Genomic DNA, 17276 nt, shown 5'->3' on the forward strand with positions numbered 1-17276 from the left:
TCATGATTCGAGAGCAAATGCATGCCTATGGGTTGACATCGGCAATAATTCTTGGTACCAAGACATCCACCTAAGAGTAAGACACTCAATTGATAGGCTCCCCACAGTTGGCTAGGGAAGAGGATGAGAGGGTCCTAAAGGCATCTGCAGGAGGTGGAACACAGTATCTTGGCTTCAATGATTTCCAAAGCAAGAGGCTGGGAGAGGAAGGAATCCAGTTGGCTTTCCTTTAGCTCTGTTGGTAGAGATGGCACATGGACAGATCACCAGCCCTTTCCAACGGTGAAAGGAACTCCCTTACAAACCTGCAAACGTCTTCATCGGCCACCTCCAAAAAGGGCTGCATGTCCAGGAACTGTCCGTCGTCCATTTGATCCATACATTTAAGTAGATGGTTCATTAAGTTCACAAATGCTTTCAAAGGTTTACAGTCTCCTGGGGGTATAGCCTTGTAAAATGATTGGAGTGAAGCTCTAGGAATACGGAGAAGGATGTTTCACCTCTGCTTACGGCTTCAGGGGGTTAATGACCAGAGGAATACTGCATTGAGAAAGTCTGGGTGAAATGGGTCCCACAGCTCCTTCTATGTGGAAGATTTCACAATTCTGTGATTTATGTGCTAGTTGATGCCATCACTCACCCCCAGGTAATATGATGATTGGGTAGTAGGATATTCAAGGTACCACAATCCCTTTCTTTGAAAAAATTGCATGAGATGCAAACATCCTTGTACAATGTGCTACAGTGGAATCTGATCTCATTATCTGATTTAAACTCAGAAGGAAATATCTAATCTAAGCTAATATGTTTTTACCAGTGTAATTTTCTTAGGGAAGATACAGTTTTCTAAGGTTTAATACTCTATTTTTAAATCTAAACTACTTTTTTAAAACACACAAAATATTATAGCAATATCACATTAGCTATCCAGAGGTACACATTATAAAATATAGAGTTACGAAAGTATTTCACTAGGTAAAAATTGGGGGGACGCAGTAAAGCTTTTAATGATTTTTTAAAAAAAATTCCAGGCGATAAGTACATCTGACTTTGGTAAGAAAGGAACCTCGTGTTCCTTGATTTAACTTTATTGCAGTCTGTTGAGAAGAAAAATATGCATTAGCATTCCTTTGGATGGAATTCCATTTATGAATCCTCCAATGTCGAAAATATAACAATGCAAAAAACACCCAAGTGAGTACTCTGCATGTTAAACTATACCATCAAAGCACCTTCCTATAGTTCTGTCATGATTTTATCCCTCCCTCTTTCCCCATTTTATTCTTTTTATGTCTTGGTCCATCTAGAGAAGCAACATTTAATAAGCTTCATTTTGGGGGATTCAGAAAGCCCTTCTTCATTCCACAACACAGGAGTATATGCCTTGGATATTCATCTCAAGATTGGTGGAAACCTTTCCATCATGGCTCCTCAATGGAAAACATAACTTTCAAACTGTTTTCTTTTTTCTTTTTTTTTTTTTTCGTGGAAACGTAAAGCATTCCCTGCTTGAATTCACTGCGCCAACTGATCCGTTTCTGAAATTTTAGTTTTTGTTCGGACTCATTTACTTTCCCGTCAAAGGGCTTACATTTCTTTACATCACCTCTTGGACTTACCCAAAGCCCTGCATATGTTAAATGCAAATAGTGATTTATCAATATTCTTCAATGAATCACCTAAAAAAGGTTGTAAAGAGAATAAGGAATGGAGGAGAGAAGAAAACACACAAAGAATCAGAGTTGGGACCTGGAGATCCATCGACTATCTGGCTGGGGTTAGAACTACAGTGAACACATGGGATGTGTAGATAGGGTAGATGGGATGTCAGGTGAATACGCTCATTTTTTGATGGAATGATGGATTATGTCATGTCGTAAAACAGACAGAACAGAACATTGCTCAGAGCATACATTTTAAAGAAAACTGATAGGAGTGTTTCGGAACATGTAATTTTCAGATTGTGTCAAAACCAACTACGAAAGCTCCTTTGCTTGAGACAAATCAATACTTGCAGTGTTCCTCTCTTTCTGATGGGAACACACACTCTTCCCCAGGGCAAACTTGACTATTGTACACACAATCACATTCACAATGGACGAGAGACCACCTTGATTAAGGAAACTTCAGAGTGCCTGGAATTCAGAAAGGACAGCAGAGTCTTGTCATCTCCATGTGCTTTTTGGCTTTTTCCAGAAAATTGTAACACACTGGATCTTAAGGGAATCACGGATGTTTTTTCCTGTGGGCTTTCTTCCAACATCCTACACACAAACACAGCCACGCAGACACACACACACACACACACACACACACACACACTACAAACTATATACCAATGCCAGTCATCACCTCTCAAAATAATCAGACATGTGAAATCTAACCAGAAAAATTCTTTTCATTTTTTTTTCTCTGTTTCCAATTGTGGAAACTCACTTTGCCAAGCTTAAATAGAATATTCGATTGAATTAATAAGACAGAGACTACCGTGTCTCTCGTCTTCATTTTGTCTTAACAAGTGGTTAGCACATGAATAGATCACTCTTTTTCAGACTCTCTCTCTGCCTTGGTTGCCTGTGAGTTCCTGGATGATTTGTAGGTCTGATTTATTTATGCAGGGCTGCTGAAGACAGCCTGGTTTAGGAAAACCAAACAACAGACTAGATAGACAGGAGCCTACTCCCCATCTGGGCACTCAAGGAACTTCAGTGCTCGAATGACAGATACTGTAATGAGATGAACACTGAATTACCCAAAAATTAAAGTTATAAGAACATACTAATTTTTTTCTATTTTATAATCATTTCTTACACAGTAGCTTACTCCAAAATCACTATAACCCTGATATTCACAGGAAGTACAGTACTGTTGTTATTCATAACTGAGGTCACTCAACGTTAAAAAGGTTGACGGCTTTGCCAAGACAGTAAGCCAAAGAAACAACAGTGTCCAAACCAGCAGTGTCCTTGGCAACAAATGAAGCTATTACATGTCCTGGGGGCGAGACTGCACGAGTAAATAAGGAGGAGATTTCTGGACACCGATACATACTCTAGCAGACTAACTGCACCTCAACTTTCTATCTTGAACAGTTTGTTTGCGACGTTTATAATACGCATGCATAGCAAAGGTTTTTTTTTAATACATCCTACGTCATTTGGACTTGTTCTAATTGTGAAAAAAATTACAAATTGCTAATGGAATTGAGTTAAAACTCTTGTTTTGGAAAATGACAAGTGTAAGGGGAAATTCTCTTCTTTACACAACAGTTTTTCTGAATTACTCTAACAAGTATAAGGCCCATTGACCAAACAGCATTATTCATAATATATATAATTTCTAAACCCACCACAGGATTATTTTTCTATTGGTGAATCTCTTAAGCTGGGAGAGAAACACATGTTGTCAGAAATCTACTCTAGTTTAACCGTGTTCACAAAATACTAAATTCTTTTCAATTAATCCTCGTCAGGGAGATACTTATTAAATAATCTTTCCTAATTATCTTCACTTACAAGCCACGTCTACACGGCATCAGAAATCCCCCCTGACAGATGAAAATGGGAATCATTTAATGATTTTCACATAGCTGCATGCTGATGTGGATTGGCTAAAACATCTTTCTCACTGTGTTAACTTGGTCAGCTTTTAGGTTTTGCCGCTAAAACTAAACTTTGCCACTCTGCCTACAACTGAACTAGACTTTGCCACTCTGAATACAACCGAACTATTTGTGACGTGATGAAAAGAGAAAGGCAATTAATTTTTCCGTTATCTCACAGAAAAAAATAGTGCTATTGTCGTTGGATGTTCTCAGATCCTCTTCCAAGAAATGAATTTTAATGCTTTCTTGATGATTAATTTCTGTACTTCAAACAGGATGCTAAAAAATCCATTTGACAACTCAGGCTAAAAAAGATAAAGCTTAGGAATAAAGCAGAACAAGATAATACTCTGCTCTTTAAAAAAAAATGCCATTCCTGAAATAATGCCATTTGCAGTGACATGGTTGGGGCGAGAGATTCTCATACTAAGTGAAGTCAGTCAGACAGAGACAAATATGATATCACCTATATGTGGAATGTAAAATACGACACAAATGACCTTATCTACAAAACAGAAACAGACTCACAGAGAGAACAGACTTGTGGTGGCCAAGGGGGAGGGGGATGGAGGAGGGATGGTCTGGGAGTTTGGGGTTAGCAGATGGAAGCTATCATATATAGAATGGATAAACAACAAGGTCCTACTTTAGAGCACAGAGAACTATATTCAGTATCCTGTGATAAACCAAATGGAAATGAATATGAAAAAGAATATATATATATAACTGAGTCACTTTGCTGTAATGGCGGAAATTAACACAACATTGTAAATCAACTATACCTTCTATTTTAAAAATGTCACTCCTCAAAATTCCCTTTTGTTAAAGCCATACTGGGAACTGTCAGAAGTGATGGATGCTTGGTCCTGTTTCTTAAGCTGACCCCTCCAATACTATAGTAATTACTTATGTTATAGACAATACACATTTATTATGTACTGGACATTATATTAGACCAATATGCATATGCAAATTAGCTGAAAAGTTCTGGTTCTCTTTTCTACTATTAACTATGCTCCACCAACATCAGATTACAGAGTCATTATAGGTACAAGATACTAGACAAAGCACTTCATATGGATTAATACCTAAAATCTCCCAGCTCATCTTTATTTTACACACAAGGAAACTGAGGCATGTACTGGCCAAGGAACTTGTCCATAATCACTCAACTGGTAAGGGAACAGGCTGGCATTTGCCCCCTGGCAGGCAAGTTCCTGACCAATCCTCCAACCTGAGCTGAAGGAGTGAACTGAATTGACGTTAGAAAGGGTACAGAAAACGTGTCTGCACCCCTCATGTTCATAGGGGTTCATAGGTTGTTTCCAAGCAATGGACACAACCTAAGTGTCCAACTATGCATGGACAGGTAAAGAATTTGTGGTGTAGATACATAATGGAATATCACTGAGCCATAAAAAAAGGAAATTCCTGCTATTTCTGGCAACGTGGATGGACCCTGATGGCATCACGCTAAGTGAAGTTAGGAAATGGCAAACACTGTATTCACTTCTATGTGGAATCTACACAAAAAACACATGATATCATTTACACGTAGAATCTTAAAACTATATTACAAATGAACTTATTTACGAAACAGAAACAGTCACAGAGGTAGAAAACAAACTCATGGTTACCAACAAGGGGGAAAGCGGGGGAGGGGTAAATTGGGAGATTGGGATTGACGTATACACAAATATATATATAACAGATAACTAATAAGGACCTGCTGTAGAGCACGGGGAACTCTACTCAATACTCTGTAATGGCCTCTATGGGAAAAGAATCTAAGAAAGAGTGGATCTATGTATATGGATAACTGACTCACGCTGCTACACACCTGAAACTAACACAACATTGTAAGTCAGCTATACTCCAATAAAAAATGGATTGAAAAAATAAACGAAAAACGAACAAAACCACCCAACTCGTAGAAAAAGAGATCAGATTTGTTGCAGCCAAAGGTGGGGGTAGAGGAATGGGGGATTGAATGAAGGTGGTCGACAGGTACAGACATCCAGTTCCACGACAAGTACTAGGGGTATAATGTATAGTGCCGGTGACTCTAGCCACCACTGCTCTATGAGACACAGCAAAGTTGCAAAGAAAGTAAATCCTAAGACTTCTCATCATGAGGAAAACAACTTTTCCTTTTTTTCCTTTTTCTCGTACCTGTATGAGAGGACGTATGTTAGCTGAAACTACTGTGATCGTTTCACAATATGCGGAAACCATACCATCATGCTGTCCCCCTTAAAACTGTACAGCAATGGATGTCAACTATATCTCAATAAAACCGGGGGGCGGGTAAGAATTAACTGACATTCTGTCAAATACATTCATCAATAAATTATTTTTTTAAAGGATAGAGAATCACTTTCCCCATAACAGATCAGATCTTGAGGTCTAGAGGGAAGGAATGGGGAGCCCAAAAGATTTTGCTAACACAGAAGAAGACATTTAGAGGTACAGCTGCCTTCCTGAGGGACATTTTGCAGAGACAGATGAGAAAAGATGACCATTTGGATGTTTTGCTCTATGCCATTCACTGACACCTACTCTGGACATCTGTTTTAGATGCCTGGGAAATCTTAAATACTCCTTCATTATGTTCCTGTGTAAAATCAGTGAATCTTTTGAATATGACATTTAGTAAGAGCTGCCATAAATCTGTTCTAAAACGAGGAACCAAAAGTTGGGTGTCTACTTTCTACAGGTTAAACCTCAGATCTGCAAAATATCCACCCACCAACGGGAACCAACTCTGTCTCCTTGATATATATAAGGGAAAGCAGCACATGTTAACGACCCACTGTTAAAATGAGTGTGTGGGTTGCTTGTTTTTTAACCAGTTATTCTGGAGGTCGAAAGGGTAACAAACGAATTAGCATCTCAGAATGGGGAGCAACTCAGAAAGCTTAGAACAACTCTTCAGTGCTGTGTATGTTGCTTTCAATTACGGTATTTATATTAAAGGCCGGCAAAACTCTATGAGCTTCCGTTGCCGCTGTGACAAATTGCCACCAATGTTGCGGCTTCGAGCGGCAGATGTTCAGGATCTTCGAGTTCTGAAGGTCAGAGTTCCACTGGGCTAAAACTCAGGGGTGGGCAGGGCTGTGCTTCTCTCTGGGGCTCAAGGAGAGAACCCATCTCTTGCCTTTTCCAGCTTCGACAGGCTTCAGGGTTCCTCAACTCTTGGTTTCGCCTTGTCCTCAAAGGCAGCAATGGCCACTGTGCCTTTTTTCCATTGCTTCCCTCTGGCCCTCATCACCTTTTCTGCTTCCTTATTCACAACAAAGCGTCTTTGTTATTAAATATGGACCCACCCAGATAAACCAGAATATATTCCCTCCATCTTAAAGTCAATGGATAAGCAAATACCATAACCATAGGGACAGAGTAAAGGGACAAAGTAGGTAATTTAATAGTTAATCCCACTAGGGGATTGTACATAAAGGAAAAAGTATGGGAGACCCCGTAAGTTAATGATCATTCAAGAAAGCAGGCGTGCTGAGCCACAAAGCCAAGCAGCCTTATTAGCAACAAAACCATGCAACAGAAGTACAGGACATGCCCCAAAACAATAAAAAAAAATGGTGGTATGAGACCCACATCCTGCCCAGTGAGCTCAGTAAGTTAATACCCCTAGGACATGCTCTCTGCACACATAAAAAGCAATAATTTATGAAACGGTGACATTTCAAAGTGAAAGACCCTCACTGTACTGAGACCTGAAATAATTCTTCCATGTGCCATGACAGTCCCAGCTTGACCATGTGGGGGGACAAGAAAACTCCCCTGCCTGATGTGGTGGACAAGCTAAGGACGGAAGCCTGACGTCTACCCAAGAATGAGGAAGAGGGTGGTCTTCTCCCCTTCCCCACTTTTCCTTTGATTATAAAACTGCAGCCCAGGGATTCCCTGGTGGCGCAGTGGTTGAGAATCCGCCTGCCGATGCAGGGGATGCGGGTTCGTGCCCCGATCCAGGAAGATCCCACGTGCCGCAGAGCAGCTGGGCCCGTAAGCCATGGCCGCTGAACCTGTGCATCCAGAGCCTGTGCTCCGCAACGAGAGAGGCCACAACAGTGAGAGGCCCGCGTACCACCAAAAAAAAAAAAAAAAAAACTGCAGCCCACTAAGTTCTCAGTGGCTCATGGCACCCTCTCGCCTACCTTCTTGTAAGCCTCACAAGTGTCCTATTCTAATAAATCACTTCTTATCTATCACTTTGCCTCTCACTGAATTCCTTTTTTTTTCTTTTTAATATTTATTTATTTATTTGGCTGTTCTGGGTCTTAGTTGTAGAATGCAGGATCTAGTTCCCTGACCAGGGATTGAACCCGGGCTCCCTGCATTGGGAGCACGGACTCTTAACCACTAGACCACCAGGGAAGTCTCTCACTGAATTCTTTCTACACTGAGACATATAGAACCGGAGCTCCTCAGAGCCCGCCAGAAAATGCCACCTCGCGGTTTCAATTCCATCAGCAACCTTCATCCCCTTGGCCCTGTATGGTAACATATTCAAAGGTTCCAGGGATTAGGACGTGCCCTTCTTTGGAGAAGGCATTGTTCTGCCTACAACAAGTCTCTGTGTGTCTCTCGAAATTAAGCATGCTTGCCTCTGTTGCCATGCCAACATGTGAAGCTTGACTAGCACAGGATAGGAACTCAGAACTACCATTGGTAGGGAAGTCAGATGGCCACACCGTTGGATGAATGCATCACGACAAACCTGAAAAAACTAATGGAGCACCAGAGTGGAATACTGAATTCCAAATAGCCAATATGGCTGTGCACACATTTAATGAAATGCACTGTTATGAATTAAGATATGCCCTAAAGCAAGGTCTTCGGAGACATCAGCACGACGCCGTAATTTCCATGTGTTATTGTACAAGTGGGGTTTATTCATTTAGCAATAACCAATAATTAAATATCTAAACCTCCATGTTGATTCACAAATGGATGCAAATCATCTCTTTTTAAACCTTCAAAACTCCTGACCCAATAGGCTGTGATTTTCTGTTTCTGCAAACACACGGGCATATAGCTTCCCTCGCCGGCAAAATTCCATTATGTATCTATTGTAGGGAGATCAAAGTTACCTATTCAGCCCCTATTAGATTTCTGATTCTCCCGCCAAGATGCTGTGAGGTATCGTGTGCCAGAGTGCTCTAAAAAGCCCAGAGGAATCAACAGGTAGCAGTGCCTTTATTCTTAAATTTAGATTGCTTCTCTATTAGGCAGCTTTTTTCGCGTGTTCCTATTCCCAAATTCCTATTCAGTCCTGAACCACAAAGAAACGGCCGAATCGTTTACGGGGTCAATCCACACAACTGCACATCTATGGGTCTGTCATCAAGGAAGCTACTGATTTGTCTTCCTGGGCGGTGTAACTGCTTCTCAGAAGCAGGCCTTCTATGTGAAGTGTCCTTGTTTGGAAGGTGAACGCTATAAAGTCACCGGTTCAGAGACACCAGCATATCAAATTTATGATGAAAGCAATTTTATTTTATTTTTCTTTTATTTTTCTTTCTTTTTTCTTTTCTTTTCTTTCTTATTTTTCTTTTATTTTTCTTTTAAAGGTTTTTTGTTTGATGTGGACCGTTTTTTAACATCTTTATTGAATTTGTTACAATATTGCTTCTGTTTTATGTTTGTTCGTTTGGTTTTCTTTTTTGGCCATGAGGCACGTGGGATCATAGCTCCCTGACCAGGGATCAAACCGCACCCCCTGCATTGGAAGGCAAAGTCTTAACCACTGGCCCGCCAGGGAAGTCCCATGAAAGCAATTTTAATCCTTTACCCTGTTTTGTTTCCACCACCCTGTCTTTGCTTCTTTGTATTCCTTTCTTTGAATAGTTCATGATAAGGAAGACCATGACCCAGGTGGCTTTGAACTGAGAACTCTAATTGGTTTGGGTGGGGTTATCCATCCTCTTACATATGCACCAAGCAGCTACTGAGCACTACGGCAGCTCAGCGCAGGGCATGGAAGTAAGGCGTCCAGTGTCGGTTTAACCCCTTGAACCCTATTCAAGACCTAGACTTTACAAGGTAATTGTGAGATCTGTCACCATCGTGACAATAGTCACATGCCAGACACTACTAACGTAAGGAAACTCAACCCTTTCACTTTCTCTGGGCATTCCTTGTCATCTCCCTAACAGACTGCCCCCATCCCGGTTTCTCGAGAAAGGTACCCACGCCACCTCTTTGCATCTGCACGGAGAAAGAACGATATGGCAGATGCGATCCGACTTTGGGTATCACTGAATAATGTCATCATTTATGGCAGACTTTCAGCCAAAGCTCACTGACAAACATCTCCCAAGGATTAAAGGTAAAAAAAGGAAAAGAAATGTCTGCATGAAAGTTACCAAGGACAAGGACACACTTCAGTTTCTATAGTAGACAGTGGTGGCTATGATTCCTCTCAATTACTTTTTTTTAAGTTCCAGGAAGATTTCATTCTATGTTTTTCCTTCTCCTTGTATAAAAAAGAGCACATGCAAACAAGAAATGAGAAACGGACTTTCATTGTAGACGAACTTGAGTCTGGCTGGTCTTTAGCAAACATTTTAATTTAAGGTCTACTTGAACAAGGAGGTATCCAAGTTTTACTAGTATTGGATTAAGTTAATATATGGAACATGACTGTTTTCACAGATTTTCACTGTTGTGTTATCCAAAAGAAAAGGGGCATTTTGTTCAAGCAAGAAAATCATTTTTCTAACGTAGTTCGAATCATCTGACGACACACATTTGCCATTTGATTGCAGTGGATATTGGCAGGAAATGAAGTCCAAATTTATATCAACAACATGGATTCTAAACAATCAAGTCCAATGGTTTTATCAAATATCCCTTGCTTGTGTATTTAAAACAATCCCTTTAAGACTCAAAAAGTGCTAATATCTTAAGGCATTAGAGCCAAAGGAACCATTCCTTGTATAATCTTCAGGCGCTCACTTCAGCATGCAAATGTTCTTAATTCTATTAGTTTCTCTAGATCCATTCCTTTACAGATGATTCAGGTATGACATAGAACACTATATGCTCAGACTGGTAATCACCTGCAAATAAAGGCTACAGCAATGCTAAAAAGGCAATACATGGAAAGAATTAAGTCATTAATTATGGTACTCTCCATCGATTAGACACTGCGTCAATTCAAGTTGAACAAGTGGTACGTTACTGAGATAACTGAATATGAAAAAAAAAATGGTTATAGAAAATATCACACACAGGACATTATATTGGCAAATCTGAGGCTGAGCGAGCAGGTGTTTTCTGTTTAGAATAAGTACTTACCATCCTCCGTGGGCACATAGATATTCAAATAAAGGCAGTCTTCATTCTGATCTTGAACGTAGGTCATCAGAGTATCCAGATTGGCAGTAAACCAGATGGGCAGCATGTCATGCAAGAGAGACCGCTCATCCAGGTGCTGGGGGCACACGGCAGCAAACTGAGTGGCGTTCCGAACCCCAGTCCACGAGGAGGGGGGTTCCGGGGGCTGAAACCGCCTTTCCCCAGTAGGAGGCGAGGCATAAGGGACCCCCAAGTATTGCTCCACTGGACCCAAAATCTCATTGGGCAGCGGTGTTCTCAAGCCCCGGATTTTGCCATAATTGGTGTTGACCACAGGATACTGCGCCTGGCTGTCGATGAGCGTGAACTTGATGGCCAGGGCGGTGATCCACAGCAGGACGTTGGAGTTCACCATGACACAGACGGGGGTGAAGACCAGCGGAAGCCATAACAGTCCCTGGGGTCTCGACATGGTTCACCACCACATCCGCGGGCGCCCGTGCGATGCAACTCCAAGCAAAGCAAGCCGTGAAGGGAGCCTGCAGAGAGAGACGGCTTTCCAGGGACCAAGACCCTGGAGAGGGGAAGGGCTTGCTAGGAAGCCTCTCTGATGGGTCATAGACAGAGCCCAAGGTTAACAACAAACCCGGCGGTCTTCTCGGCAGCCCATTACGGGACAGCAGCCCTCTCTTAATCCTGGTGCCGAATTCCAGCCCGTGCGAGGCTCCAAGGAAGCGGTGACCATCCAACACCTCCCCGGGGCAGCGATCACTTAGGAGACCTCCAAGGCAGAGCGGTCAGCCTAATGGGAGAAAAAAGCAGACAAGGCTAAGGAAGGCAAGACTGCCACCAATGGCGTTTGCTGTGTCTTCCATGCAACCCTCAACATCACGCAAGGAAATTCTCATTCACCGATGAATTTGTAGAGCGGCATCTGCGGGCAGTAGAATTTCGCCAGACAATCACTTGTCTTAATTTCTACAGTGAGTCCCATCAGCGAGAACGATGCCAATACTCCGGAAACATTCAAGTCTTTGTTGAATGAACAAACAGACTGCCGAAAGTTACACACATTGCACAGATAACTGTACTGATGTCTCCAAATTGCACTATTATTGATAATATTAGCCCAGCAATGGATAGGCACTCCCAAAACACTGTTTCTCAGATGTTTAAGAAAACTGTCACTTTATATATAAAATAAACAAGGACCTACTGTATAGCACAGGGAACTATACTCGGTATTTTGTAATAACCTATATGGGAAAAGAATGGATATAGGTATATGTTTAATTGAATCACTGTGCTGTATACCTGAAACTCAACATTGCAAATCAACTATACTCCAATATAAAGTAAATATATTTCCTCCCATTCTGAGGGTTGTCTTTTCGTCTTGTTTATGGTTTCCTTTGCTGTGCAAATCCTTATAAGCTTAATTAGGTCCCATTTGTTTATTTTTGTTTTTATTTTCATTACCCTAGGAGGTGGGTCAAACAAGGTATCACTGTGATTTATGTCAAAGAGTGTTGCAAAGCAGAAACAGAGACACAGATGTAGAGAACAAACAAACAAACTTCCCCAAGGGGGGAAGGAGGGTGGGATGAATTGGGAGATTGGGATTGACATATATACACTACTATGTATAAAATAGCTAACTAATGAGAACCTACCGTATAGCACAGGGAACTCTACTCAATGCTCTGTGGTGACCTACACGGGAAGGAAATCCGAAAAAGAGGGGATATATGGATACGTAGAGCTGATCCACTTTGCTGTACAGTAGAAACTGTAATACAACACTGTAAAGCAACTGTACCCCAATAAAATTTTTAAATAAATTCATACATACATAAATACACAATAAAGACATAAATAAATGTAAAAAAAAAACCTGTCACTTTTTCCTAACGTATTATGAGTGCAGCTCTACAAGTTTTCCAAGACGGGTAAAGGGAAGTGTGCATCCAGACCAGACTGGCTTCACGCCAGGTGGATATTTACCGGCGAACATAAAGGGAGCAACATGCAGTGGAAAGAGCATCTACACTGGACACTCATCCTCCTCAGGCTACGCAGGGGCACGTGTCTGTAGGCTCCAGACATCATCGCCCTGAATCTCAGCTTCCTTGTAAGAAATTGAACAAGATGCTGTATCTCAAGTACATGCTGTAGTGCTTGTCACATCAAGACACCATCCACAATTAAGAGTGTTGATACAGCGATCCCGATTTTCATGTAAAGCACTGCATGCCTTCAAGGGTAAACCCTGCAGCCTATTAAAGAACCTTCTGGTACAACTGAGTCACCTTCCTACTGAGTCTGGGAGGAGTTAACTTTTAAAGAGTGACCTCCTTGGGAATTCCCTGGCGGTCCAGTGGTTAGGACTCCGGCGCTCTCACTGCCAGGGCCGCGGGTTCAATCCCTGATCGGGGAACTGAGACCTGCAAGCCACGTGGCGCCACCAAAATAAAAAAAAAAAAAAAAAAAGGACCACCTCAATTTGTCCCTACGGGGATCACATGACGACTCTTCCCAGATAAACCACTGCGCATAGGACATTCAAGAATGTCGCACATGAGTACTATAAATGATGCATTAGAAACAGAAAACACTTCATGAGGTGTTGCAAGGACTCTACCTTTTTTTAATCAACATTTTTTTTACTGAAGTATAGTTGATGTACAACGTTGTGTTAATTTCTCTTGTCCAGCAGAGTGATTCAGTTATACATACACATAGTTTTTTTATATATTCTTTTCCATGATGGTTTATCATAGGATACTGAATATAGCTCTCTGTGATACACAGTAGGACCTTGGTGTTTATCCATCCTATACATAAAAGCTCACATCTGCTAACCCCAAACTCCCCCTCCATCCCTCCCCCAACCCCTCCCCCTTGGCAACCACCCGTCTGTTCCCTACAGGACTCTACCTTTAAATATAGCATTCTTCAGCTGAAAATAGACAGATGTGTTTCTAAGGACACAGATTATTCTGGGTTATTCAGAGTCTTTCTGGACTGGAATATAATTATGCATTTCATTTCAGGGAATGGTTGAGTAGAATATGTCAAACAGATAATTTATTTTCTAATGAAACATATCTGAGCCAGACTTATCACGGAGCTAGAATACGTCTGGGGGAAATTTTGTCATCCATGACATCCTGGGCCAAGTTAATCAGAGTTGGATGAAAATGCACTACAACACGGGATGGTAGCATTGAGAGTGAAAATTCGCATCACACCCAATGGCTGATTTATGTGTTTGCTTTTATCTTTGTACTGGAGACAACATTTGGATTTCTGCCACAGCATGATCCAATTGCTGAATAATTAAGAGACAGACAGAAAACGTGAAAGAGGTGCTGACTTGTCTGAAAGCTTGTGTTCTGAAGGCCCTTCTGGTTTAGAACCAGCATCAGTACTTCCTTCTCAAGCCTTCCTCATGGTCATAGGAGATACCAGTAATTTCTGATTCTGATAGACCTGGGTCCCCAAATGCTACCTCTCTGTGAGCTGGAGAAGTGAGCCAACCTCTCTGAGCTTTAAGTAGATGGCATGTCATGCCTCCTTTGTGGGGCTGGGCTGAGCCACAAGGGAGCAAAGGGGCAGGGCAGAGAAAAGGTCTCCTCAACACCCATGAAATGCCGGGATTTTGAACACAGACCTGCTCAAAACACTCCCGGGTATGGAGACAAAATGCACTGAAGTCAGCCCAGGGTTGGCATGAAGCAGGTATAGAGCGAGTAGTTTAAATTCTTTGAGCCTCTCTTTACTTATGTGTTTCTAACTCTCTGGGAATTAACTGAGCTGGTCCACACGAGGCATCACATAGTCCCGGGCCCACAGAATTCCATAAAGGTAGAATTCAGTTGGCGGATTTGTCCCAGGACTTACAACGTGAATGCCTTGAGGAAGTCTGGTCCACTCCATCATTTCTCCAGCTCCATGTGGAAGACAGCACCTCTATGTCACATATTCGTTAAGATTGAGCAAGTGAGGGCACACGTACACTTCCTGCTTCACCTGTATGATCAAGCCTACCTCCCCGCAAGGTTCTGAAGGCCAGAGAGAGACCATGAACCAGCCGGACCTAAGAGGAGGGGAATGGGGGGGGCGGGTATCTGGACACTCATGAAGCCCAGGCTAGGCATTCAAAACAATCATACGTTCCGAGCTATCTTACTTCCCGATGCTCTGGAATTCAGCAGTTTGCACAAATGGAATACCACCAATGCCGAGCACTGTTTCTCAGACTCTGCACTGCTGACATCTGGGACCACACAGCTCTTTGTGGCGAGGGCCATCCTGAGCCCTGTAGGGTACGTAGTAGCACCGCTGGTCTCTACCCACCTGAGGCTGGTAGCACCCGCCTCTCATTTTTAACAATCAAAAATGTCTCCATTTGTAAATGATTTGTAAATCATCAAATATGGGATCATGGTGGCCACGTAAACGACTGAGCACCTGTGGGTACATTTGAAAATTATCAGTGGCACTAGATTTACGTTTGTGTGTGTATATATATGTATGTGTGTGTGTTTGTGTGTGTCACATTCAAACATCTGGCAACTGTAAAAGTTTTAGCAATGAAGGTTTAAAAAATAAACCTATTTTAAATATGCATCCTCATTTAAAAATCATTATAAATTTATTTTGGGGAGGACCAAAAAAAGACTTCTCAGGTAAACGTCACACTGAAAATAATTTTACAAGGAGTGAAATGCTGTTATAGCTACACATAATATATGTGTACAGTTAGGATATGTATAATACACATATTTATAAATATGTTACCTATTTTCTCTATAATATGTATTTATATATTTTCAAATTTTTCCACAATAAAAACAAGATACTACAGGGCTTCCCTGGTGGCACAGTGGTTGACAGTCCGCCTGCCGGTGCAGGGGACGCAGGTTCGTGCCCCGGTCCGGGAAGATCCCACATGCCGCGGAGCGGTTGGGCCCGTGAGCCGTGGCCGCTGAGCCTGTGCTCTGCAACGGGAGAGGCCACAGCAGTGAGAGGCTCACATACCGCAAAAAACAAACAAAAAAAACAAGATATTACAAAGGAAATTCTTGAAGAAAAAATTTTAATGAAACAAATGAGAACAAAAACTGTAACTTCACTGCATACATACAACTGGGGAGTTAGGAAGGCCTTGATAGCATGTTCTCCCTGCAAAAGTTTCACACAGACTAATTTCTCAGAGTGGCATTTCGACTTGATTTATAACTCGATTAGGTAGTTTAGAATGATCTCTACAGGACAGTCATTCTGTATGAGGCTGTAATTGAGACTTGGCTCCAACTACTCAGGCAAGCTAAACTATAAATGAGTCAAAATAAAAATGGCAATAAATTTCTTTCCAAAGTGCAGATCACTCAAATTGAGATTGGTTTAATTTTACAATATATATTTAATTTAGGTGAGCCCTGATCAAATTTATCTTGGTGTTTTGGCCTTCCAAGGAATAAAATCATGTCTCCTGGGTGTTCACGGCCTCACCTTTCTGTGGCTGCGAAATACATTACAAGACAGAACTCTGTGGATGCATCTTCCAAGGAAAAAAAAAGAAAAGAAAAGAAAAGAAAGGAAAAAAACATGAGAGGATTAATGAGGTGGCACAGCCCTCCCCTGATGTGACCCTCAGCTCCATCGAAGGTCTGGGACGCGCGATCTGCTACCAACAGTCTGCTGACACCAAGAGGCACTTGGAAGATTCACTTTCATCTCACATCCCAAAGCATCAGGGAACCAAGAACAATAGATGCTGGTAAAATTAATGAGCTTGTAAAACAATCCTGCCACACTGTTTCCTAGAAAGTCTGCAACAGCCATTCCCCAAACTACAACCTGTAGACCTCCCCGGTTTTATTTTTTCTTTTATTTTTGGTGAGGCCACCAATGTTTCATGGTACCCAAGGGGGGTATGGTTCATCTTTTATCCTACAACACAGATGTCTACCGTGAGGTGGCCCAGGGCACCTGTTATCTACGTGAACAACCTCGACATTCTGCACATGGGCTGACAACACACACGTGTGTGCACACACACACACACACTCCCTATTCAAGATTCCTTGATGCTGGCAATCAGCCAGTTATTACATTTTTGTGTATTTTTTAATATGCTGGCTTTGATTTTATCTCCTGGATGGGCACAGTCACAATCTACTGTGTCTTTTGTCAAATCTTCTAGCTCTCTGCACATCTATCCCTGTACTTCCTTTCAGTTCTAAAAACCAGATCCCATCCAAATCCACCCTTTTGAACCAAGAAGTTTAGATGTAAATAATTACAGAGTGAAGATGCCATATGTACTATCTTCAAGGTTGCTGTATGC

The 17276-nt window shown here is 41.7% G+C and overlaps 1 protein-coding gene across 5 annotated transcripts in view; it reads right to left on the reverse strand.

Moving 5' to 3' along the window:
* NLGN4X (neuroligin 4 X-linked) overlaps nucleotides 1–11393 on the reverse strand; it is a 258721-nt gene extending 247328 nt beyond the window's left edge. For 3 of the 5 annotated variants that reach the window (XM_065900329.1, XM_065900328.1, XM_065900327.1), the window contains exon 1: nucleotides 10922–11393. In XM_065900329.1, coding sequence (XP_065756401.1) covers nucleotides 10922–11393 — 472 coding nt within the window. Of the gene's footprint in view, nucleotides 1–10917 lie in introns of all 5 variants that reach the window. The other 2 variants (XM_065900331.1, XM_065900330.1) reach the window with 2 other exon arrangements.
* Nucleotides 11394–17276: the final 5883 nt, after the last annotated feature.

Source organism: Phocoena phocoena, chromosome X, assembly GCF_963924675.1.
Source record: "Phocoena phocoena chromosome X, mPhoPho1.1, whole genome shotgun sequence".
Classification (NCBI taxonomy): domain Eukaryota; kingdom Metazoa; phylum Chordata; class Mammalia; order Artiodactyla; family Phocoenidae; genus Phocoena; species Phocoena phocoena.